Source organism: Gymnodraco acuticeps, unplaced genomic scaffold (assembly GCF_902827175.1).
Source record: "Gymnodraco acuticeps unplaced genomic scaffold, fGymAcu1.1, whole genome shotgun sequence".
Taxonomy (NCBI): Eukaryota; Metazoa; Chordata; class Actinopteri; order Perciformes; family Bathydraconidae; genus Gymnodraco; species Gymnodraco acuticeps.
This window is the reverse complement of record NW_022991154.1, coordinates 8,694,312-8,721,982: the sequence shown is the minus strand read 5'-3', so window position 1 is coordinate 8,721,982 and position 27,671 is coordinate 8,694,312. Positions and strand designations below refer to the sequence as shown.

General features: G+C 41.8%; 2 protein-coding genes across 2 annotated transcripts; both read right to left on the bottom strand.

Moving 5' to 3' along the window:
• Positions 1-22,312, bottom strand: LOC117560618 (transcription initiation factor TFIID subunit 4B-like). Its single transcript, XM_034237549.1, is given in 18 exon segments — positions 1-200; positions 4,497-4,604; positions 4,724-4,780; positions 5,009-5,134; positions 6,376-6,506; positions 11,064-11,097; positions 11,099-11,225; positions 11,332-11,410; positions 12,393-12,501; positions 13,358-13,534; positions 13,881-13,970; positions 14,089-14,211; positions 18,240-18,368; positions 19,155-19,262; positions 19,548-19,669; positions 20,143-20,598; positions 20,856-20,868; positions 22,211-22,312. Coding segments are annotated over 18 exon segments (2,217 nt in total). The 3' UTR covers positions 1-74.
• A 1,124-nt stretch (positions 22,313-23,436) lies between these two features.
• Positions 23,437-27,671, bottom strand: ddx10 (DEAD (Asp-Glu-Ala-Asp) box polypeptide 10). Its single transcript, XM_034237504.1, has 2 exons — positions 26,217-27,671; positions 23,437-25,567 (listed from the first exon to the last, which is right to left on the bottom strand). Exons 1-2 carry the CDS (start codon positions 27,552-27,554, stop codon positions 24,407-24,409), a joined length of 2,499 nt encoding a protein of 832 aa, XP_034093395.1. The 5' UTR covers positions 27,555-27,671; the 3' UTR covers positions 23,437-24,406.

Here is a 27,671-nt window from a genome sequence, read left to right as displayed (position 1 = left end):
CCAGGTGCAAACAAACTAACTAAAGACTTACTGTGGATAATAATGAAAGCAATTCAATTATCACCTGTAGCAACTCAGAGCATGGCTTTGTACAGGGTGAGAGAATGGCGGAGGAAGCGATCCTGCTCCATACACAGCAGCAGGTCCCTCAGCATGACCCGGGACACTCTCTGTGCACACTGCCTGGGCAGCACAGGCACCTGACACACACACGTAGAAATATGAGAGGGTTTTTCAGATAGATTTGTATACAAATAACAATAGTCTTCATTATCATAAAGTAGCCCTGCACAGTGAAGCTGCTGTTATTATGGCCAGTGTTTGACACATTTTCATGTACTGTGTTATATAGGCTTGTGTTTGGTCTGCAAAGGCTAAAATCCCAAAGTTCCCTCCGAAGGGAGTTTCTCTCCGCCCCCTGCCTGAAACACCTCAAGTGGACTCCTTCGTTTGATTCCATAACATATTGAAGTCACTATGTAACACTTGCACTTCTATTGGCTAGCGCTCCAACACATTGTACTTGATAGGATACGGGCGGGACATCTCCAAGTGGTTAACCAATCAGAGCAGACTGGGCTCTGGTTTCAGACAGAGGGTGAAAAGAGGTGCTGCAGCACAAGCAGTATGAGAAACATAAAGAGCTCTTTGAGACATGTCACAGGAGAGGCTCAACATACAAACATGAGCCATGAGTTGGTCCAAATGAATTTGACCTTTTCAACATAAATGATCTGAGTTAATGCCATTCTACAATGATGAATAAATAAAACATTGTTCTTTCCCACTGTGAAAAGTGAAAGTTATATCACAATTGATGTTTTACTAAGGCTGTACCAAAAAGCTGACATTCTAATCAGATGAATTAATTTATCGAAAATGAAGATTTTGTTCTGGCTGTGATTAGCATTTGTATTAAGGATTATTACATGTGAGGGTGATGTCATAACATTTGACAAAATACATTGAAATCCTCATTTGAAAGCCTTAACCAAAATTAAAATGTTAAAATAAATGACATTTTGTACAGCCCTGTATCAGTAGCCCAATAACACGTTCCACCGGTTCTCCACCCGAGCTCATGAGTGAAGAGTATCTGAGAGAACAGAGCTTCCTCCACTCACAGGAGCATCCCTCCTCCACCGCCCCTGCATCAGTGTGAGCTGAGGTAAAGCCGGTGCAGAGGTAGAGGAAGCCCTGCGGCGGTGAGAGGCGGCAGGCAGCCGGTTCCGCTGGGTAATGGAGTTCAAAGGCAGCAGGAAGCATGTGCAGCTAACAGAGCGTCCTCGTCTCTAAACCTAAAGCCAGCAGGGCTCAACTTAAACGCACAGAGGTAAAGACTCAATGAGCTAAACTCACAGTCTCACTGATGCTGACTGTGGAGAGCTGCGGGCTTCCTGTGTGTCTGCCTGGACTCTATAGCACCTCGTTCCATCATCTTCTTCTTCGATATATCATTTGGTAAGTCTTCTGTTGGTCTTCATTCATTAGAATTCCACATCTAAACTGGTTAAGCTACGTAAGTGTTGGAGGTTGTCTTAGTCGAAGAAACATGAGAGCAGCTTGGAAAAGAGTGTTATAGTCTATCATTACACGGCTTAGTAAAACAACTCAATTCTGATTGGTCAATTTGGAAATTCAGCGGTCTGTTCTTTCTTAATAGCAGAACGCTGCTCAGGTTGTCTGATCAATGGACTGTGTGCAGTCATATCAATCCACAGGAGTAAGTCCGGTCAATCTTATGTCAGCTTTGGCCAATAAAACATTAATTGTCCTCTATCTGAGAACACTGTGGAATGCTTTTTGAATAATGACTTATATTTGTGGAGAGAAACTTTGGATTTAGGAGCCCTAAACTGTCCCCAGTAAAGACAGAGAGAAAGAACAAGTAAACTGCTCAAGAGCAGTAAAGAGGAGGACGTCAGAGAAATCAGCAGAAGGCAGACAGGAAGTAAACACTAAAGGGGACAGCAGAAGAAGACAGACAGGAGCTAAACACCAACAGGAACACAGAGTAGAGGTTTCTCAATTCTTAAATGTTCCCTCCTCGACTCCTATCCTCGAGACTTAGTCCCGCCCACAGGAGATGCGAGCGGAGGACTGAGGAGGGGAGCCGAGGAGAGAGGAGGGGAAGCAGCAGGCGGTTAGAGAAATGAGAACTCCTCTCCTCTGAGCGGTCATTTTAAAGAGACGTCCATTAATGATGACAGGAGGCACAGCAGCCCTCTGTCTGATGGACAGATGTGTTCATGACCACTTATATATTTACTTTGATTCATTGACAGTGCGGTATAATGAGACAATAACAGGCTACAGATGCGGACACACACACATATTTATATTAGGGCTGTCAAGTTAACGCGTGAATAACGCGTTAACGCAAAAAAAAATTAACGCCACTAATTATTTTAACGCGATTAACGCATGTGTATTTTTTTCCTCGGCCGCCCCGTAGTTTCAGAGCGCATCGAGTTTAAAATACCATCTACAAGCTGATGCTGACAGCCCCGCTCCTGCTGCCCGCTTGTGGCAGACCACACTTCCATGCTCACCGGCAGGCACCGACTGGCCATCAGGAGGACCGGGAGGGTGTGTGTATGTGTGGCCCGAGCGAGAGAGAGAGAGACCGTACGTGCATTGTTGTTGTTAGCATCTGGTGCTAGCTAGCTGCGCTAACAGATATAAGGAGCTGTTTAAATGAAAACAGAGGAGCGACATTTCGCCACAACTGCGCCGAGCACTTGACTTTATGCAGGAAGCCAGACAGTGGGACATTGTACGAGAAGTCAGCACACTCAGCACGGATAGTGCGCAACATGATTGCAGCGTCCAGGCAGCTCCCGTTCGAGCATATGCCTGGAGTTGCACATAGCTCCAACGATCCATCTCTCTCACACACACACACACACACACACACACACACACACACACACACACACACACACACACACACACACACACACACACACACACACACACACACACACACACACACACACACACACACACACACACACACACACACACACACACACACACACACATCACACACACACCCAACACACACACACACACACACACACACACACACACACACACACACACACACACACACACACACACACACACACACACACACACACACACACACACACACACACACACACACACACACACACACACACACACACACAACACACACACACACACACACTACACACATCACACACACCACACACACACACACACACACACCTCCTAAAGCATAATCAGCCTACAGCCGTTGTGTATTTTATTATGTGAAGCACTAAATGGTCTTAGAAACATCTGGACTCTTTGTTTGTAGATATCTACTAAACTACAGCAACTAAAGAGAGTAGGCCTGTTATACTGAGTGATATATATTATACACACTGCTCTGCTTTCTGCATGGACCTCACAGCTGTTCTCACTGTAAACATGATGATGAAAAATGATGAAAGCAGTTTCTAAAATAATATCCAAGGGATGCATGCATAGCTGTCATTGGCTGAGATAAGTCCGGACGTGCCTCCACCGTTCCCGGAAATGCATCCGTGGAGGAACCATCAGTGTATCCTCGGTTCGAGCTCCTCCAGAGAGTCTCCTCGACGCTCGATCCTCGATGTGCATTTAGAGAAATGAGATGTCCTTCAAAATGGCGCTCTGAAATTCATTTCCGGGTCACTACCGGAGGACCGAGGAGTCGAGGAGGGGAAATTTGAGTATTGAGAAACCTCTAGTATGGACTCTGGCAATGTTTAGAGACTGGCTGATGGAAAATAAATCGTGAACGGACTTGGACAGCTCTAGAAAACCTCGATCAGTGCTGCTGTCACGGCAGTTCCAGCTGTTGCTGCTCAGCTGAACTGACTGTTTTTTCTTAGCTGAAGCAATGTGATCATTTTTACATATATTTTTATTTTAAAATCAATATTGTGAGTCAAACCGCTGATTGTGGTTGGGGTTATTTTCTCATTGATGACCGGCTTGAAGCATATTATGTATTACTTTATAAACTGTTTAGATGTTTACACTTTCAGACAAACTGAACTGAAGACTTGTGTCTTCCTTTAAGACAACTGCATCTATTATGAGCAAAAACAAATATTGTCAATGCTCAACTCATGTTCAGTAACCCAAAACAGGTACTTATACCGCATTTATTAGGAAGGAGGATGTTTTTATGAACGACAAACTTAAATCATTTCTCCCTTTTTTCCTATTAGATGCGCAACTTGTAATCACCGCTGCTTTGAGTTCCTCTTTTGACCAGACATTTTGTTTTTCTTCACTCATAACAAACCATTTTCTCCACATTTCTCATGTCAATGAACTTCCTGCATCAGCTGTTTCACATTAAAAGCCTTACAGCAGTTCAAATGACATGAGTCATTAGAAAATGTCTTTGTAGGCTTTTAATGTGAAATTAGAGTCTCATCGCAGTCCTCAATGTATTTTTCAGCACACAGACCTACCTGGCCCTCAGTGAGCTCCAGGGGCCTCTTCCTGCGGGGCCCGATGGCAGCCAGAGCCGTGAGGTTGGCCTCTCTCTGCTGAACCTGAGCCTGTTCCATCTGCTGCATCTGAAGAGAGTAGAGACACGGGATTATATAGTATAATATTTAGACATGTATAATAATTGTTGGGGCTATTCAGCTGGCACATAGACTGTGTGGTCGAGTGTCACGAAACACATACACACCTCTTTGGCTCTTTGCTTGAGCAGCAGAAGCTGTGGGTCTTCAGTGTGAGAGCGACTCTGGGATCACAGACATGTTGAGTTAGTAATACTGAAACAAATAGAATGTGGTGTGATCTAAAATAACATTGACATTTTAACAAAAAAGACCATTTTAAATCCTTCAAATGGTTAGCTTTATAGTATACTCGTCTTGGTTGTGTAGATTCAATTACTTTTTTTCGAATTAAAAAAAAGTAAATGTCGTATAAGTAAAAAAGGGGCAGGCTTCTTTCTGGCCCAGCTTACTCTGGCCAATCGCAGCAGCCTCTCTCTCTCCTCGTCATTCTTCCTCTTCTTCTTCAAACTCTCCACTTCCTCCAGGAAGCGAAGCTGGGAGCGCACATCGCTAACTTTGCTATGCCAACAGTCCTCCTGCGCACACAATTTATGATTACTAATCATAATGATTACTAACAACATGAGTGCCATTATGCACAGACAAAATACTCAGCAAAACAAGAAATATGACAAATAGCTGCATTGACAATGAGCCATATAAATGACATCAATGAAATGATATAATGTGAAAAGGATGTGTAAAAGCTAGCACAAATCTTTGTAGTAACAAGAAACCAACCAAACTGCTGTATGACACGTATAATATTAATAATAATAATAGTAATACATATCATTTGGAGGCGCCTTCCAAGGCACCCAAGCTCGCCTGTCAATGAATAAAAGAAATGCTCTAACAGCAAATCAGCAAATTATAAAATACAGACAGGGAAGACATCAAAGTAGACAATAAATTAAAAAGTAGATCAGTATGGAGCAGGGGTCAGCAACCCCTGGCACGCGCGCCAGCAGTGGCACGCGGCACCGTAACCAGTGGCACTAGGAATAAGTGTGCAAAATATTTAAATTGTATTTTCGGATCCTGAACGAGACCGCCGGCAGAGCGCGTCTCCCCGTTACAAGCAGAAGGAAGCCATGCACGCAACGCAGCCCCGCTCTCTTTATCTCCAGGTGACTTTCTGCCGCTTTCCTCCGTGGTGAAACCATCAGGGGTGTAGTGCTGCCGGCACTTCACTAATTACAGTATCCATAAGGAGCTGTACAAATGCCGCAGTTTTTGCGTGGCTGTGTCTTAAGTTGAAAGCCCAGTGGCGATCTGCTCATCTCTCATCGAAATAACATGCTACACAGGGGCGGACTGGCCATCTGTGTGTTCTGGAGAATCACAGAACGGACATTATTATTATGCCGTTTAAACCAATTATTTAAATGTGTTTAAACGGCATCATGTAAGTTGTGCTGACAGGTGAAAGAGGTCCACACACTGCTTCCCCGCAGCAAGGCTCCCCCCGTTGACAGTTCACGATCTTTTTTTAAATGGCACTTCATATCAAAAAGGTTCTGACCCCTGGTATGGAGGGACATGACAGTAGTTACATGAGCTAACCAGATCTTTAATGCTAATGTGAATGCTAATCTGAACAGTTGAGTTTTGACGTGGGATTTGAATGAGGTTTTATATATATATACATACATACATACATATACACACATATGAACATATACATACACACATATATATATTTCAACATATTTATTGTTGTGTTAACAAGGATAAATCACTTCTTTAAATAGCAGTTTAATTCACATGGCTGTACCTTCAGGGCTGCCTTGCGGTGGTCTGCCATCACGGTGAGCTTCTCCAGCAGCCCCCGCAGAAACTCCAGTGTGGCATGAGACACCAGAGCCCCCACCTCCGGACCCACCTCCGTCAGCCCCAGACCCTGACCTGACACAGCACACAACAAGAGGCAGAGACACATCATAGCAGGGGGGTGAATCATCCAGCCCACAGGATGGATTTTCAAAGTGTGAAAATGACAGAAAATACATTAACTGCATTTTTTCATGTATTTTGTATGTACACATTTTAAACATTTACAAGACAGGGGGATAACTTAACGTTCTTCCCTAATAGTTCCCACTTTAGTTTGTATGGTGGTGTGTCAGTTCAGGGGGTCACGATTGCTACACAGATGTGGAAAGGGATGTACAATAAATTGCTTTGATTCTAAGGGAACATTTGTATTGTTCAGTTCCAGATAATGTGTTTAGATACACTGTGATCTGTAAGTTTGAATGCATATGTGAAGTCATTGAAATTGCACTCATTTTCTTAAGAAATGTCAGGTTGTTCATATTGTTTTGTAAAAGATAGTTAATTAAATGTGAACATTTGCAGAAAGTACATTTGCAATAAAATAAGAGAAGGAGTTGTCGTTATTTATAGGTTATTATGATAGGATTGTACTGGTCCGGCCCACTTGAGATCAAATTTGGCCCCTGAACTAAAAAGAGTTTGACACCCCCAGCATTATAGCTAAACTTGTAAGGAAAATGGTTCAAAACACAACATGTTAGCTTAAACAACAATATTTAGTGTTAAAAATGGTTAATTATACTTGGTGTGGCTTCAATGAATACGTTAAATCTAATTCTAAATGTCGCCTGGCACCATTTCCATACTCATATGTTTAGGCCTGTGTTGGTTGGTTTCTTTGTGTGTGAGAGAATCTGCTATTTGTTGATGTCATGCTGTCTGCATGTAGCTGTTCAACTACAGTATGGAAGAAGAGGACCAAGGCCCCCGTTTCCTTCCAGGGGTCAGTCTGACATTGTGGAGGATTCTAAGAACTCCAGCCAAAAGCCGCCATTTCTTCAGAGGAGCTTCAGGTCCTTCATCGTCTGCTAGACACTTCCATTTCCCCCCCATGAACTGTGGGGTTCCTTTGGGAGTTTTTCCTTGTCCGATCTGAGGGTCTCAGGACAGAGGGTGTTTTATTCGTATTCTGTGGTATCTGCTGCAGTGTGCCGGGGAGCAGGCAGAGGGCAGCAGCCTCAACAAACTGATCCTCAGGGCCAGGGATGTTAGGGGGGTTCTTTTTACGTTCATATTTTAGGTCAGGGGTGCCCAACCTTTTTTGAACCGAGAGCTACTTTCAAAGTTGCCAGTCTGCCGAGATCTACCAGTCCAAATAGAGAGGCGTAGCCATTACTGACAGCCTACTACCAGGTAAATACACACTTCTACTTGTATAAAACTGACCTTTGTACGATTAATACTCCATAAAATACTGCAGATCCTTTATCTTACCTCTTTCTAATCTACACACATACAAGTATTTAACTGAAGCTACACAACAGAGTTGTTGATACAGAGTTGGAGTTTATTCACAAGTCACATACTACAGTGGGTAATGTTTTCAAGAAACATTGAACAGTGCTGCCACATATGACACAGGAAAAAAAGAAAAGACTCTGAACCCTTTCTTTGCCATTATATAAAATAGTGTTGCTACAAAAGTATAAATTAGGCTTACTAATAAGACAACTCAGATCTGAAGCTACACAGGAATCTGCTGCAACAGTGCAATAAAAAAGACAAAATTAATAGAATCAAACCCTTTTTTTGTTGCATTTTAGTAGATTATAAAAAGAAATGCCTTTAAAATAGGATGCACGCAACACTAGTTTCTTAACCTGAATTGATAATAAACTATAATCAATTTAAGTTTGCATTCTTATACCATTTTGTACAATAATTATAATGAATAAGTTCAAACAAACTAAAACTTACAGCTGATTAATAACGGTATCCAACTTGAGTTTTTATTATATCAAAAACCTGTTGAAATGCTTCTGTTATTTTTACTGTCCCCAAAAAGCGCGTCGGCAGCCTCCAGGAATGCTTCTTTCACAACTTCGCCGTCTTCGAAAGACTTCATGTGTTTCTCAAGAACGTGACTGACACGATAAGATGCTCTGGTAGCAGCCTTGCTCTTGTTGTTGGGCCTGGTGAAAATGGACTGCTGTGCATTTAGCTGTCCTTTCAGGCCCCTCCCCTTTTGGGAGCGTAGAGCAGAATTAGGAGGGAATTCCGTCTCGTAGCGTTTGTGCACTGTTTTGAAATGCACACACACACACACACCTACTGTTAGTCCAACAACACCCTTTGCTGGCGGCATATTCATTACAACAGACACCTATACACTCGCTAACTCTAACCCTAATGTTTATTTGTAGATATCTCCTAAAGCCTACAAATAAAGTGTGACATGTAGGCCTGTTACATTTGTTATTGAGCGATATATATTATACACACAGTTCTGCTTTCTGCACTGCCCTCAGCAGCTGTTCTCACTGTAACATCACCTAACATCCAGGGGACATGTGATTAGTGAGTAAACAAACGGTAAAGGGCAGAAAGTCTGATGCACATTTGATCATCTCAAATAACTTATAATCACAACGGGAACAGTTTGCAGAGCTGTGCTTTGTTGACAGAAGTCCAGCCATGCGTCACACCTCTTTTAAACATCACTGTTGGCTGAAATCGTCTCAGGAGAATACTTCAGTGTACCCTCGGTTATAGCTCCTCCAGAGACACTCCTCTCTCCTCTAAATCAGTGCATCTTCGGTTACGGCTCCTACAGACAGCCTCCTCGATAATCGATCCTCGACGAGCCTTTTGAGAAATTTGTTTTCCTTCGACATCCGTTTCCGGGTCGCTGCCGGAGCACCTGGGAGTCTGGGACGCGAAAATGATAGAAATGAGAAACGGCTCATTTCCCAGGACTCGCGCGCATCTGCTTGACGCCGGGACGACCTGCCGCCCTCCCCGACAGGCGCACGGACGCGAGGGCCCGCTCATCACTGCGCGCACAAGTGCGACCGCAGTTTTAATTGTTCTTATTGTCAGTTAGCGGAGTTTCTTACCTTTAAAAGGGTATGAAACATTAATAGTTTCATAAATGTTAAGAAGCCCTGAGACATGTGAGAAAAAAAAAACTGTGGGAGGGGTCCACTGGGGGACCTTCGGGCTTAACTGGTTAGAGAATGGAGCAACTGTCACAAAATCAATTTCCACCGGGATAATAAAAGCACTGATTAACCTCTAATGAACCCCTGGGGGGCGCAGAGGCATGACAGGGGGGGCGGGGCGCGAGAGACCAGGAGGAAAAATTGTTATTTAAAAAAATATAAAAAAATAAATAAATCATAATTTGAAAAATTATTGATTCGAAAATAATATGATATAGTACAATTATGTCTGGGTCTCTGTGTTTCATTAAAGCTCGGCTCTGTGTGTGTTTGGAATGAGCCATTTTGTGTGCGTGTGTGAGCGAGAGAGAGAGAGAGAGAGCGCACCGGTATCGGAGATCGTTGTTGTTAGCTTCTGGTGCTAGCGAGCTACGCTAACGGATATAAGGAGTTTTTTCAACAACAAAGTGGAGGAGTGTCCTCTCCTGTCAGACTGAGAGGCTCAGTGAGCTTAAGGACACTCAGTGTTTAGATAGTTAACTTTAGTTATCTCAGTGCCAGTGGGTCTCAAACGGTTTGGTCACCATTAATGTAAACAATTATTTCCGAGGCACACGTTTATATGATCATTATAGTTATAAAATAAGAGAATAAATGAAAAACAGGTATGAAATACTATATGACAGTAAAAAAAGAATAAAGTTTAAAAGGGTGATTTGTAAAATATCCATAAAGAAAAAGTTAATCTGTTAACAGTTCTGTTTCATATGGGTGTTGAGATGTATCCATAGATCTCTTCATTTTGCTCTCAAAGTGCACCAGATTAATGCATTTAACTTCAATATTTAAAAAAGAATCTTCCCTGGGGAACATGCCACTGGACCCCCCTATGTGAGGTCCACACACCACTTTTACTTTACCCCTGCTTACACCTATATGCCGTGAGCTGATTATCGAGCCCTCATTGTAACAGTCGCAGGTACACTGTGTATTTGCGGGGGGAGTGTTGCAGTAGAAAATTCAACTGTAGCGACTGGCACATTAATGGGAAACCCTAAATGTTTGAGCACCCTCTATGAAACGTCAAGCTACCCCACAGCACCCCCAAAATACATTTCTGGCGCCGCCACTGAGCCTGCAACCCCGTTTTGAAGAAATGTGCTGTGCAAAGCAGGCTCATTGCAGCCACTAATGCTGTGATAAGACACACTTTTTTGCCAAATATCAACATTTTCTTTGCAAAGTGGCTAAGTATTAAAACGTATTGTTCTAGCAAAGGGATTGCACAATTGTATTATGTATTTATTTTTTTGACCACACAGACTTATGGAGCATTGTTTTATTATCACTGTTCTAGCAAAGTTATTTTTTTTTAAAGGAATGCTCACGTTCATATTGATGTATTTTAATAAATGTTAACTTGGCCCATTACGTGACTATTTGTGTTGGGGGGGCATGACAGAAAAAGTTTGAGAACCACTGCTCTAATGTTAAATGAATGTTTGGGTAGTCTGAGCTCAAGTACCTGTGCGCAGGATGCGGCTGAGCAGTGGTGGGGGGGGACAGGAAGGGCTGGTCCTGGCAGGACTGCACCACGGAGCCCACCACTGAGACCAGGATCCGAGCGTTCTCCTCCCGCAGGTTCACTCCCGCCATGGAGGCCACGTCATTGATGTCATCATCTTCTCTGGGACGCACAGGAACAGACGCACGTGCACACAGACACATTAGATGAAGGGAAATGGCCAATTTTAAATCCTTTACACCAAAGATGTATGAACTACGTGTATTACTTGTAAGATCCTGAGCTGTCCTTGAAAGCAAACTTGGTGGGACGATCCTGAATGACAGGCTGCTTCAGTGTAAATGTTCCTGAAAAAACAGCCGTAACAAATTCATGTGGAAGGTAGCATTTTAGTCTGGTTGACTATCAACTTCACTTTGCTTATTTTTTAGGAAACAAACACTCATTTCAGAAATGTGAGTTTGGTCAATTCCGTGACTGCTTGCCACTTTGAAGGGTAAAATATCCTCTCCACTTGGTTGTCTATATTTGGATAATGAAATCTCATCAGGGGGCTTTTGCAATCTACACCTGGTATCATTACTATCTTGGTATCATGATTTGGACAGAATAGGGATTCAATCTCAATATGCAAATGAAATAACACTAGCTGAGTCTAGCTGAGTCTAGCTGAGATGATTGTGGGAAGTGGACTACTGCATCCAATATTTTTGGAAGTTATTAATAGTAATAGTTAGAAAGTGAATGTTATGAATGAACATGTGAACTTTTTGGTTTGTGATAATAATGATAAGGTTAAACGGAACTTTGTTCAAGTTTAGTTGCCCAGAATTTTAAAATACGAGCCGATAATGTTTCAATGTCTAAAATTGAATATTCAAAACCTTGTATACATTATATTTACATAACCTTAACTGGAAAGCTTGCAGAAGCTAAAGTTTCTATTATTTTAAAACTCAGGCACTGAACCATGCCCCCACACGCCCCAGGGATCTTGAGTAACTGTGATTGGAAGATATAAATAATAGAAACGGTTCCCCAATCCTACTCTGTGTAGTTACATCCCCATTACAGATCTTAATACCAGGTGGACATAAGATGTAGAAGCCTGTTTTACAAAGAACATTCAGCCAGTGATGTTGGTCAGCTAATCACACTTCATTAATCCTATACACACAGAAAACTGTCCATTTTAATGTGATAACTAATGACATCTCCTCAGACTGTATGCCTTCACCATGACCATTTAGCGGAACTGAAGGTTAAGAATTGGCAAGAATGACAATCAACTTGTGACATTCCCACAGATCCCCCTCCCCTCACTGTTACCTGTGAAGTTTCTGGGGCTGGGTTTGCTGATCTTAGACATGTCAATTCTGGGCTGAGCAAAAGTCACCAACCCAGATGTCAGAGTCACGGCTCGAGGCTGCTGGGTAACCTGCAATTCAAGGAAATTCATTAAGATGAGAGTTAGTGTCCCAGAGGGAGACATAGCCAGCACAGAAACAATATTTCATTTGGACTATGTGCCGATAACGCTCTGATCCGATATTATTTTCCTACATAATACAGCTGCACGGTGCAAACTCTTAACTGCATTACCATCATTCAAATAAGGGGTGTACTGATTGTAGGGCTGTTCCGAATACCATTTTTCGGGCTCCGGATATTCGGTAGTAATCAGCAGCGAATATTCGGATATTCATTTTATTCACGGCATTCATTTTGTTATCCTACAGTATTGTTGTTTTATAGTTATTTGTTAATGTAACCCAATTTGTGTTCTTTGAAATTGAAAAGTGTTAGCACCCCCTGAAGAGGCACAAGCTCTTACGTTGATATTGGAGATTTCAATAAATTCAACAACAAAAAAACAGGGAAAAAAAAGAATATCCGAATAACTAAATTGAAACCCGGATAGTACTCCAACGAACGAATATTCGGGTACAGCCCTAACTGATTGCAGATCTTTCAGGTGATAGAGATGTGTAGAATAACAGTTTGGCCAATGCTGATCATTATGTTCATATTTCACCCTTTTGGAAACAAATATATCTTCATTCAACTTTGAATGGGAACACAATCCTAAAAGATTGCTTTTACCATAGCTTCTTCAGGCTGCTTTACAATTAACTACGCAATGAAAATGTTTTAAGTACCAATAGTAAGTGGTTGAGTTTGACTTTTTTGTTGTACGTCATAATCTATCATTACCTGTTGCATCCCTAATTATTATTGAGAATGCTGTTGTTCTTTGTAAAATGTACACTGCTCACCATATTTCATGTGTTTACCTTCAGGCTGGTACTGAGGCTGTGTCCTGTGACAGTGCTGTTCTGCTTCATGGTGGTCAGCAGAGTGTTGTTGTTGTTGTTATTAGTGTTGTTGTTGTCGCTGCGGACAGGAGTTGAAGCCTGTTGGATAAACAGCTGCGGGTCTGCAGTGAGGCGACGAACTGCAGGAAGACTTTTCTAGTAGAAATCACAAAAATAAAAGAAGTCATGTCATCAGTCAAATTCCATTTTGACACCAGAATGCTTATTTAATTGTTTATATGAAGACTTAACTAGGAGTTCAAATTACATTTTATTCACCAAACAATGGGTAGAGCTCAGGTAAAACTAATTGGTAAAGTTAAATGGAAAAGCAGAAGGAGATAGCCTGACAACAATCCAGTTTCATCTTTTTAATCAAGTCACTTATATAATTAACATACATAAGTAGAAGGTTGATGTGATCGGTTTGTCATTTGAACTATTGAAAGGGATTATTAAGGTTAGCCAAAAACGAAAAGCTTCCAGCCGAATCTCTGCTGACCTTGAGAAAAGGCACCAAGCAGGACTGTGGAGTCGACTTCAGCTCTCGATAGAGCTGCTCTGTGAACTCCTCTGCTTCCAGCTTCCCCTCCTGCAGGATAGAAAAAAAGGAAACATATTATTGTCAGGTATTGAAGTGCTTTTCCAGCCTAAATGGACATCTTTTAATATCATTTAGACATTAGAAGATGTTGTGAGTAGTGCCATACCAGCAGACTCCGGACCAGTCCGCGCACGTTGTTGGCCATGTTGGGTGACCGTGAGTCACTGGAGGCCAGCTTGATCAGAGTCACCAGGAAGTTCTTGCACTTCTTCACACTCTCCAGGGTAGCCTGGGGGTGAAATGTCAGGTAACAACACATCTTTATTAAGGTTTACTCTAGGGCTGCTCAATTAATCGTATTTCAATCGCAATTACGATTTTGGCTTGCAACGATTATGAAAATAACATAATCGAAATAAAACGATTATTTATTATTTTTTTGGTTTTTCAGTTGAATTATGCTTAAAGTTCTGGGTAATCAACTGTTAAAAACATACTGTTCACATTTTTTTGAATCGTTTTTAATAATCGTGATATCAATTATTGACCCAAATAATCGAGATTATGATTTTTACCATAATCGAGCAGCCCTAGTTTACTCACAAATATATTTCGGCTGACACACAGTATACCTCTAAACTGTTACATAGGCTAATCAATGGCTGTGTTCACTGGCCTAAATTGTCTATGTAGCAAAACGATATATTGGTGAAAGGAAAGAATACATGGTGACTACAGGTAAAACAAACAGAAAATGTTCTTGGATATTGCTCAGATGAAACACAGAAGACGGACGGCATGACTTCAACAGTTTGAACACAACGTTTTTGTACTAAAAAACTAAATTGTGTCTGGAGGCAGAAAAATGTAATCCCCCCCAGGCGGTGGTGGAAACTAACTAAGTGCATTTCTCAAATATTGTACTCAAGTACCTTTTTTATATATTTGTACTTAACTTGAGTATTTCCATGTATTGCTGCGTTATACTTCAACACAACCTGCATTTTACTCCACTACATTTATTTTAACACAGTTACTACTTTGTACATATACAAAAACATGATATGGTATAATGCTGTACTGTACTGCTAATCTACACAGTACAGTGGGGCAAAAAAGTATTTAGTCAGACACCAGTTGTGCAAGTTCTCCCACTTAAAAAGATGAGGCCTGTAATTGTCATCCTAGGTACACTTCAACTATGAGACAGAATGGGGGGAAAGAATCCAGGAAATCACATTGTAGGATTTTTAATGAATTAATTGGTAAATTCCTCTGTAAAATAAGTATTTGGTCACCTACAAACAAACAAGATTTCTGGCTCTCACAGACCTGTAACTTCTTCTTTAAGAGCCTCCTCTGTCCTCCACTTGTTAACTGTATTAATGGCACCGGTTTGAACTCGTTATCAGTATAAAAGATAACTGTCCACAACCTCAAACAGTCACACTCCAAACTCCACTATGGCCAAGACCAAAGAGCTGTCAAAGGACACCAGAAACACAATTGTAGACCTGCACCAGGCTGGGAAGACTGAATCTGCAATAGGTAAGCAGCTTGGTGTGAAGAAATTAACTGTGGGGGCAATTATTAGAAAATGGAAGACATATAAGACCACTGATAATCTCCCTCGATCTGGGGCTCCACGCAAGATCTCACCCCGTGGGGTCAAAATGATCACAAGAACGGTGAGCAAAAATCCCAGAACCACACGGGGGGGAACTAGTCAATGACCTGCAGAGAGCTGGGACCAAAGTAACAAAGACTACCATCAGTAACACACTACGCCGCCAGGGACTCAAATCCTGCAGTGCCAGACGTGTCCCCCTGCTTAAGCCAGTACATGTCCAGGCCCATCTGAAGTTTGCTAGAGAGCATTTAGATGATCGAGAAGAGGATTGGGAGAATGTCATATGGTCAGATGAAACCAAAATAGAACTTTTTGGTAAAAACTCAACTAGACGTGTTTGGAGGAGAAAGAATGCTGAGTTGCATCCAAAGAACACCATACCTACTGTGAAACATGGGGGTGGAAACATCATGCTTTGGGGCTGTCTTTCTGCAAAGGGACCAGGACGACTGATCCGTGTAAAGGAAAGAATGAATGGGGCCATGTATCGTGAGATTTTGAGTGACAACCTCCTTTCATCAGCAAGGGCATTGAAGATGAAACGTGGCTGGGTCTTTCAGCATGACAATGATCCCAAACACACCGCCCGGGCAACGAAGGAGTGGCTTCGTAAGAAGCATTTCAAAGTCCTGAAGTGGCCTAGCCAGTCTCCAGATCTCAACCCCATAGAAAATCTTTGGAGGGAGTTGAAAGTCCATGTTGCCCAGCGACAGCCCCAAAACATCACTGCTCTAGAGGAGATCTGCATGGAGGAATGGGCCAAAATACCAGCAACAGTGTGAAAACCTTGTGAAGACTTACAGAAAACGTTTGACCTCTGTCATTGCCAACAAAGGGTATATAACAAAGTATTGAGATGAACTTTTGTTATTGACCAAATACTTATTTTCCACCATAATTTGCAAATAAATTCTTTAAAAATCAGACAATGTGATTTTCTTCCCCCATTCTGTCTCTCATAGTTGAGGTATACCTAGGATGAAAATTACAGGCCTCTCTCATCTTTTTAAGTGGGAGAACTTGCACAATTGGTGGCTGACTAAATACTTTTTTGCCCCACTGTATTTCAAGTATCTAAATTCGGTCCACATTAAACAACTACATTACTAAAATGCTCTTATAAAAACAGTAGGGCTGCTCCGATCGATCGGTCACCGATCGAGATCGGCCGATACTCACTCTCTACCGATCGATCGGTGCTCTCTAAACATGCCGATCGCGAGAGCCGATCGCATGACGTAAAATACATGACACTTTTCTCTGTGTGCGGCAAAACAAGCTCGCCAAAATGGCTTCACCGGTCTGGCATTATTTTAAGGTGTCCGAAAAAGACAGTAAAATAGCGGTATGCAACGTGTGTGAAGCAGAAATCCTGCAGCTCCGCCCGCCGGACAGGTAAGCGCAGCGAAACACACACACAGGGAGAACCAGACCGCAGTTCATTTCCTCATATTCCAAACGAGAAATTACGGTAGCAAATCACCCGGTTCTTTACGACCAGAACTATTAACGGGATACAAACCGGAGGAACCAGGCATGGAGGGAGGTGGCAGAGACAGTGGGTGAAACTGGTAGGTTTTCGCCTGTTTGGGGAGTTTACATATATATATATATTGCTCGCATAAAATCCCTGGGGTTTTTTGCTTTGTATGTCGGGGGCGGGAGATTCATGTGATTGGTTGTTGGTCGCGTTGCTCGCAAAAAATCCCCAAGCTTTCAGACACGTTCAGCTCCAAGATTTTTGAAAAGCTGCTGTGTGGACGTACCGTAAGAGTTAGACCTAACACACTTAGCTATTTTATCTACCTCTGGAACAAGCTAAACTAGTTATTATAAATATATGTATTCTTCATTGTCGGGTCACTCATTACTGGATCAGTGAGCTGCATGAGATACTGACAGGCTGTCAGGAGAGAGAGAGAGGGGGGAGAGAGAGAGGGAGAGAGGAAAAGAGAGCGCTTCTGCTAATTTCTCCCGTGTTATTATCCAAAGTGAATGTAAACTTGAATAATTTACATCATTTGAATGTAATAATTAAGTTGATTGTTGTTTGTGGAAGCTCCAGTGAATGAGCCCCATTAACTGAGTTTTAAACATCACTTTAAATGGAAGATTTAAAGTGATGTTTAAATCTTCCATTTAGGCCCCGCCCACTCGATCGGATCGGTGATCGGTATCGGCCGATACTGATTCCGGCGATCGGCCCCGAAATTGGCGATCGGAGCATCCCTAAAAAACAGGATAATATAAATGACCACAATAATAAAATACTGTGAAATATCCACTCTGCAAGTAGTAATATTTTAAAATCAGAACTTTTACTTGTAGTGGAGTATTTTAAGACCGTAGTATTTTTGACTGTTACTTTAGTAAAGGATCAAAGTACTTCTTCCAACACGTTCTCCAGGCAACATTGCTGAACTGTCGAAGGAGTTTTTTTAACCCTCAGTAACTGTTATTGACAATCATGAAATGATATCAAATAATTGTACCAATATGTTGGTACTATTGGAAACAGGTCCGCTAATAATACCAAGGAAAAATGCTATCATAATAACGTTTTTTTTGTTAGTATTTTCTGCAAGTCATCACACAAACCTACATGAAATACTCTCTACCCTGATGTTGCAGTTTCAGATCTAAATTAGTTTCAAGTGCAGGTCAGAGTTGGGACTGCAGAGACTCACCTGACTAATGGCGCCTGCTGGATCCTTCTTGGTTTCCGTGACGACAGTCTGAATACGGAGCTGGCCCCCCCGTTCAGACACAGCGCTGAGAGGCTGCACTACGGCTGGTTTGGGAGCTACACCCATCACCTGAACAATACAATCCATCGCCTTAAAACTAATAACACAATCATATCAAATGAACTAATGTTCAGGTAACAGGCATCCATACTGCTGGATTATGCATGTGTGAGTGGTTGTGGTAAGAAGTGGAGATACAACTTGCTGGGATGTAAACACTGACAGGTCAGGTAGCCTTTACATGAGTCAGTGTAATCTGTATATAGGTACCTGCATTTAAAAAAAACTCATGCACCTGCAAGTTTGGACAAATGTAATTTTGGTTTCAATTTGATACTAGTAGAAGTGCACCATGTTCCCCTAAATAGAAGTATTTTTACACCAGTTACAAGTACATTATTGTACTGGTACAGATTATTTATGGAGAAAAATCTGATGAATACATAAATTAAACCTACGGGACTCATATACCTTGTTATCTCAATAAACGTTTAGCCTTCCAGTACTGTGGGGAGCCCTGCCAACTATCCGAGACTGGAAAGGAGATGCAACTAGGGCTGCACAAGTTATTGAAATGTTATCAAATTTCCACAATATGCACTATTACATTACGCAAAATCGCAGTTAGCGGAATAAGTCCCGCTAGAAGTCCCAGTCTACAAATAATATTCAGACTTGAGGTTCCTCATATAAATAAAAAAAACAAAATCTGATATTTTCAAGCAAGCTGTGGATTATAATTTCTCATAATTCTTGTTATTTGTAACAAGTAATGTTGAAATGCAGTAAAAATACTCATGACCATATATACATGAGTTGCTGTCAGTGATGGTAAGAGTAAAGCAGCCAGTGTACCTTCACCATAGCTGTCTTCTGGACTGGAGCTGGTTGGAAACTGGGAGGGGTGGTCAGCCTGATCACCGTCACCTTCTCATTACTCTTATTTCCAGCTGCTGCAGATACCTGAATAACAGACTTGACAGCTAGTGAAGACCACACAAGTGAGGATGTCATTTGTCCGCGTCAGTATCAAACTATAATGACTGCCTCACTGTTCAGTCAGTCAAGTTGCAGTTTACACTCATGTCTGCCTGACATTTTAACACATTTCTTCAAGGTATTCTTGAGATTCGCAAACAAAAAGAATGGGACAGACGTAAAAGGACAACACGGAAAACGTAAATCATTGAGCCATGGATTTCATTGGCCTCGAGGCGCATACAATCAAATCAGCAGTACACCAAATACCTGAGGGACCAGTATTTTTGGTGCTTGACCACCGACGCCTCTTGGTGCCTGCTGGGCCTGTGCTAAAGCCTGCTGGGAGACCAGCATCAGCTGACCACTCTCGCTGCGGATCAACATCATACCTGCCAGAAGGAGGGTCTGAAATCACTACCTGCAATTAACTGACGATTGTCCTGAAAAACGGGTGATGGGTAAAGTGTAAGGATGTGTACATCGTTGACCAAACATAGTTGGGGAATTATTTAAGAAATAAATTACTTTTTGATCCAACACCTTTGTATTTAAAACACATTTTCTTGAGTGTTAGAACGTGAATTGTTTAACAAGAATGATTCAAACTTTAGCACTTGCATTTCTGACATTTAAAACAACACTACCTTCTCAAACACACTATACAAGAACATAGTGTTCTGCATGGAAGTATATTAATGGAAGTATCCAAATTGAGACACAGTGACAATCTAAAGACTATGAGATTAGTATTTTCGATGGGAAAATATATGTTAAAATCTGTAAACATGAGTTATATTATTAGAAGAGAACATCACCGATCAGGGCAAACATTTGGACCACAAGCATGTAGAGGCCGACTCACCTGGTGGGATCTGGAAATTGGCAGGGAGCTGTGTGGAGGTGGTGTGTGGCATCCGGGGGGCCACACTCACTGGCTGAGGACCCGTTGCCCTGGGTACCGTTATAACCAGCGTCCTTCCTTGGGTTGTGGCCTGGGTCATGGAGGCAACCTGGCTCAAAGCTGCTTTTGTTACCTGTGGTTGGATTTTAGCACTCACTCCTCCTGAGGTAGTCACCTTCGATACCACCATGACAGAAGGAGAGGAAGTGTGTCTGGCTGTCAGCACTGTGGAGGAGGTGGTTTGATGGACTTGGCTGGCGGTGATGATTTTAGGTGGGGCTATGACAGTGCTGGATTTACATGTGGTTGGGACCTGTACAATCTTCACTTGAACTGAGTGGTCTCCGTCCCCTGATGCCCAACACGACTCCAGCTTTGGGGGTCCACAACCCACTTTATTTGTGGACATAATTGTTTCTGAAAAAAACCAATGTAATTTTAAACATTATCCAATAAATGATATAGCTTATTTTGTTATCAATTGTTATATCGTTAAGCGATGCTACATTTTCCCAAGCTGCACCCCTTTGAAAAACATTTCAAACTTAACAGTAACATTACGCTCGGAGGTGGGAAAAGTATTTAGATCTATTAGTTAAGTAAACGTAATAATACTACACTGTAAACATATTTTAAGTAAAAGTACTGCATTTAAAATGGTATTTAAGTATGACCAGGAATATGCACCTATAGTATGAGTAAAAGTAGACATTGCAGAAAAAGCAGAAAATCTTGCAAATGTTTCCTAAGAATTACCTTGCAGTTGTTAAACCTTTCCGTCTCGGACTTATTGTTTTATGTACTTAATTAGAATGTTGGATTGTTTAATTTACATGAGCTATTTCAAACATTCTTCATTATTTGTGTGTACAAATCTGCACCAATAAAGTCACTAAACCTATCAAATAAATGTAGAAATAAGAAGTGGCACATTAAGAAAATAATCAAGTGAAGTACAATTACCTGAAATGTGAACTTAAGTACACTAATTGAGTAACTGTACTTAGTTACTTTCCACCACTGGTTACGCTAAATAGAAAATGGACCTTACATGCCTTGTTCTGAGTGAAGACATTTCACCAGTCTGACTCTCATGAAATACTGACATTATTCAGCTTATTAACTTCAAGTCATTTCAACTTCCAAATTCACCACAAATGTACTCTACTCCTACTGAAAGAAGAATATAATTGTTGGAAGAAGTACTCAGATCCTTTACTTAAGTAAAAGTACAAATACAATATCTTAAAATACTCCATTACAAGTAAAAGTCCTGATTTCTAATCTTTACAAAAGTATTAAAAGACAAATATTATAATTTGTTCACAATGGCCTATTTCAAAACTATATAAAGTACAGCATGACTTATTAGCTAAATGTACTTTTGTAAAAGTATCAAAAGTAAAAGTACTTATCTTTTCACAGAATTAAATGATTATGGTAAGTAGCTTCAAGAGATAGTACTACGATAGTAGTGCACCTGTGTGTCAAAATAAATGTAATGGAGTAAAAAGTACAATATTTGCCTCTGAAATGTCGAGTAGAAGTACAAAGTAGCATTAAGTGGAAATACTCAAGTACAAATACGTCAAAAAAAGTACTTAAATACAATACTTGAGTAAATGTACTTAGTTATTTTAACCACGGAAGACTAGCTAACATTAGCTAAATTGGCTAACCTTAGCCAAGTAAAAATGGGGAAATATTAAGTAGGCTATACGTAAAAATGGATTTCTATCTTATGTTTTCGACCTACTAACTGGTGTGAAGTCAGTTTTTCAACTTTAGACAAGGCCAAGTTTGACATAAACACGTTCAACATTAAAGGAATGTAACATAATGTAAGCTCGTGCTATTTTAGCGCTAACATTTTAGATGGGAGTTTGGCGTTATTGCTTCGGGAACACACTTTTCCCGCAGAATCAGTTACAATTCCGTGTGGAAAAATTGATCCAATTCCATCATAACTCAGTCCTCCCAATGGATTAACTTTAGGAGAACCAATGAAGTCAGTCAGTCACGAGCTCACCTGTTGGATGTGTTTTTGGAGTGGCGTGAGGTGAGCGGGGTGGCTGAACTCACCAGGGACCAGTGCTGCATTTGGGGAACACAGGAAAGAATGGCTAACCATGAATTGCTTCGGCTAAAAAAACAGGATTTAACCTATTTTATAAAATGATGTGTGAATTAAGCTTTGTGACAGAATGAATGTGAACTGAACAATTATACTTTATCCAAATATGATTTAATTTAACACCATTAGTCCTTTTGATCAGCATCAGTTTTATTACCAAGTAGGTTTACAAATAAAAGGAATTTGCTTTTGAATAAGTTATAATGTGATATACTCCTGTGACACTGTAGTACCACCTATGAGTACCACATACATACATAAATGAAATAATAGTTACATTAAACTGTTATTAATGTACATCTTATGTTGCAACATACACACCTTTTCAATTATCTAAATATTTCCGTCACTTTAACTTGCTTTGCAATTTTGCCATAGAAAAAAGTGAAAAGAGTAGGATATTATCCTGCACAATTATGGCCGGAAAGGTGATCATGCGTATTTTGATTTATGTTGAGATCAAGAAGATTCATTATGATTATTTATTGATGTAGGATAAGTGACAAAAACATATTATTGCACGTTTGAATTCACATTTCTTTCTATCATTTCATAATTGTACTATATTCCTGCTAATGTACAAATTAGGGCTGCATTTTCTAATATGACTTTTTAGTGGATTTTTAAAGGATAGACATCGTGTAAAACTCTTATACAGTAGTACAAGTACTTCTGGCTCTGTGTCACCTAAACTCGTCTCTCTGTGTGTGTGTGTGCGCGCGCGTGTGTCAAGGTAAATCTAAGTGTTATTCCATTACTGCAATTCTTGCACAAATTCATATTTTTACTAAAAAATGTAGTGTTTTTCAAATGTCACTTCGAAAATAAAAAGTTACAATTATACAATTTTTTTTAATGTTGCCTGTAAATAAAAAAATAATTGGTATGCGTTATTTCTTAGAAAAGAAACAATAAATTAAAAAAATGTTATGCAGGAACAAAACCTTTAAAACTGATCATTTGTATGATATTGTATAACAACAATATACTACCTGCAAGTGTTCAGCCAGTTTGGGCAAATATCCAGAAATGATGCAGATCTTACATGTATGCATATAAAATGAATTTAGCTCTCAAGAATGTTTTGCCCAGAATCAAAAGCATTGAACTCAACACTTAAATCACCAACACAACTTATTTAATTGAATAACTTTACAGCCAAATGATTGCCAAAATGGCGATAGCATTCTGATATGAAATGACTTTGATATAACATAAGAAAGGTTAGATCATGTTAAGTATTCACTACATTTCAATAATTACACGCTCTCTGATGATGAAGGTAATTGATAGAACTTTAAGAGAGAAGGATAAATAAGAGGCTCTAGACTGCAGATTGAAAAGGAAGAAACATCCAGGAGGAAACTCATATCCTCTGTTCCTTTTGCAGCTTTACCAACATCTGATGGGTCAACATTCACAATAATACAAAAAGTCAATGCTTTTGTTATATCACAAATACAAACATTATACTTTAAACTCAAAGCGGCAGTTGACTAGTCTCAACAACAGAGTAGAGCAGTGATGAAGTGTTTTTGTAGGCCAACCCGGAAGTTAACATTGCAAGGTTAAGTAAAGGTTAAGTAAAAAGCTAATGTTAGGCTATAAACTCAACTAAATCACGGTCGCATGACTTCATGTCACCACGGCTAACTAAAAGCAGCTAGTTAGCCATGCTGACATTAAGCAGTCTCATTTAAACATTTGTTAGCAACCGCCTTTTTTTTTTTAAACACATGAAAGCTTTGGATAATCACGAACGGGGTAATCACTGGCATATTTTGGGTTGTTGAACAAAACGGAAACATCACAGGCGTCCAATCAATAACATGTTAAAAAGAAAACGGAATGATTCTAAGGTTTATTGACTCATTCCTGCATCACTAGAGATGTTAGAGCCATTAAACAAAGTAACTACTCCAGTTGTTCATTATGAAGAAAAGAAACCTGATAATGATGTCATCAAGGTTTACAAAGAGACTCAAAAATGTCCTCTAGTCATTTCACTCTTGATTTTGTAATTCAACTTTATTTAAAAGACCAGTTTATTGTTGGAAAAGCCTCCTTTAAGCTCCGCCTCCTCTTTCCTGTCTACCTCCCGCCTCCCAGCAGATGTAAGACTAACTCCTCGTCTTCAGCCAGAGACAGGCCAGTGTCCAGGGGCGTGTTATCCTCCTTCTCTTGCCTCGCTTTCTTCCTCTTCCCCACTGTGTGCTCCTCCTCTTCCTCACCGCTGCTGTGCTGCCGTTTGGCTGCTGTCACCTCCTCCTCCTCCTCCTCCTCAGATCTCACTTTGTCAGGGTCTGGCAGGGAGCTTGGGTCAAACTCGTCGTCGCTGTGATTGGCCAGGTAAGCAATCACCTCGTCTTCCTCATCGTCAGACTTGTTTCTGTGCTTGCTGGTCTCCTTCCTGGCAGCCTTGGCCTTCAGCCTCTTCTCCGTGTGTTTGGCCTTCACCTTGCGTCTGTACTCCAGCTTGTCGAACTCCTGGTCCTCGCGCTTCAGCCTCTCCCTGGCCTTCTCCATGTTGATCCCTGAAACCCCCTCGTCTTCATCATCAGCAGTCACCGCCCGTTGCACAGGGGGCCACGTCTGCACGGCCTGTCCTTCCTCACTGAACGTCACTTTGGTGTTGACCTGGAAGTTTCTCTTGAGGATCTTTTTGGCTTCTTTAAACTTCGTCTCTGTTTCCACTTTCACATTCGAGTCCTCGTCAGGTTCATCTGAACCCTCGCCATCCCCCGTCAGATTGAACACGTCTTTTCTTTTGACTGTCAGCAAGTCCAAGTCTCTTAGATCATCTTCGTCCTCATCGCTGTCTGCACCCAGACCTAATACCTTCTGATCCTCATCTCCTTCCCTACCACCTTCCTCCTCATCATCACCTGACTCTTCTGACTCTGAGCTCTGACTTTCCTCCGGATTGTTCCCCTTCAGCTGGGCCTTAAAGCTCTTCAGCTCCACCTCTTCTTCACACTCCTCCTCCTCCTCCTCTCTCTTTGCTTCTTTCTCCTCTTTCTGTGCCTGGGCTTTACTCAGGAAGCGAACCCTCGGAGCCACGGCGAGGCCTAGAGAATGAGCGTAATCGTTGAGCTTGAGTTTGAAGGCATCAAACACCTCTTTGTTCTTCATGAGGAAGACGGAGCGCAGGTAGGAAACGAAACACCTCTGAGCTCTCTCCTTCTGCTCCTGCTCCTGGGCCAGGAAGGCCTGCAGCTTCTGCTGAATGTTCTGCAGCTTCTCTGGGTTCACCTGCGACCAATCAGAAAACACAACTGATCAACACATGTTGTGTACTGCTCTTTTGTTGTATCCAACACTTGTATATTGCTTGTGTTGCATTTTGGAGTGTCTGACCAATAACATCATTTATAAATGGTAGCTGAAAAATGAAAATCTATATATCGAGATAACATATGCATATAATAATGTTGTCTAAGTTAACAATAAAAAGCACAAACTAACTCACATTTCTCAGAAAAACTGATGTGAAATGATTTAAAGGATTCATCCAAGACTGCTTAGGGGGATATCTCAGTGTAATACATACTAAGCTTGTATCACTCCTAGAAATGCAGAAAACATATTTCTTAGTAGGCTTAAAGCACTTCAGTGTTGAAAGGCTTCAAGCCAAATACAATATTGACATTCTCCCACTAATCAGCGAATTTGATGTCACTCATATAACTCCAGAAAGAAGTTTGGTCACTGACCTCTGATCATCTTCAGTTTCTGAAACAAGCAGCACTGAGAAATGACAACAACCCTTTGTAACTTGTAATGTATGACGTGTAATCACATTTTGTTGATGACCAGTGTTGCAGATGGGTTTGTTTTCATCTGCTCAATGTGTGTGCGTGTGCGTGTGTGTGTGTGTGTGTGTGGATGTCGGGGGTCTAACCTGGATCTTATTGATGGGGACCTTCTTCTCCTGCAGCTGTCCAATCATACCCTTCTCCTCAGAGGGCAGCAGCAGCAGGAGGGCTTCCCCACCCTCCTTGTACCTGGCGGTGCGGCCCACCCTGTGGATGTAGGTGTCTGCATCCTCCGGACAGTCGAACTGCAGCACCCAGTTGACCGTGGGGAAGTCCAGGCCTCTGGCGGCTATATCTGTGGCTAAGAGCACCGCGTTCTTCTTTCTGAGGAAGTCGTTGTACACCTCCACCCTCTTCATCTGCTGCTGCTTGCCATGCAGAGCCAGGATGGGCATGCCAGGTCTGAGGCGACAGAGGACCCGGAACAAGTACTGCACCTCCTTGCAGCAGGCGAAGAAGACGATGATCTTCTTCTTCAGGTGGCTCCTGATGAAGGAGAACAGCATGTTGACCTTCAGGTGGAGCTCACACACCACGTAGCTCTGCTCCAGGGTGGCAGGTGTGCTGAACTTGGCCTTCTCGTGGACCCACACGTACTCTGGGTCTTTGAGGCTGAGGCGGGCCAGGTCTTTGACGGATTTGGTCTGCGTCGCGGAGAACAGCAGCGTCTGCCTGGTCTTGGGGAGGTTCTCCACAATGGCGTTGAGGGTATCCGCAAACCCCATGTCCAGGATGCGATCCGCCTCGTCAAGAACAAGCATGTGGAGGTCTGAGGCGAGGAAGGTGGCCGTCTCGTCCATGTGCTGGAGCAGGCGTCCCGGGGTGCAGATCACGATGTTGGTGTTGTGGATCCTCTCGGACTCGCTCTTCAGGTCCTTACCACCGATGATGAGCCCCGCGGAGAACTCGTGGTTCTTGCCCACCTTGCGGAGGACCTCGTAGGTTTGATAGGCGAGCTCTCTGGTGGGGGATATGATGAGGGCACCGAGGCCGTCCACTGAGCTCCACTGCTGGCGGTACAGACACTCCAGCACCGGTATGAGGAAGGCTAAAGTCTTCCCAGAGCCGGTTTTAGCAGCGCCGAGGACATCTTTACCCTGCAAAGCGTAGCCGATAGTTTGCCTCTGGATCTCGGTGGGCTGTCGGTACTGCATCCCCTGCAAACCTAACAAGGTTTTCTTTGAAATGGGGAAGTCTGAAAACCTGACAGCCTCCTTGCTGTTTATGTCAGGATACCTGCTGACTAGCTTTTCGATATACTCCCTTTCGACCTGCCACTCGGGCTTCTTTGGGGCTCTGTCGCTCTTCACTCGTGCTTTCGTCTTGTTGTATTTTTTCTTCCATTTCTCGAAGTTTCTGACGGGGTCTGCGCTGTCTTTCATCTTTGCAGGTTTAGGTTTATTCCCGGTGGATTTTTTCTCCATGATTTAAGAGTAAACCGAGCAATAAAGCAAGTTGAAAACACACTGGCAGTACCTTCTTGTAAACAACGTGGAGAACACGGCTCCTCGTCGCATGTTGCACTACGTCATCATCAAGCG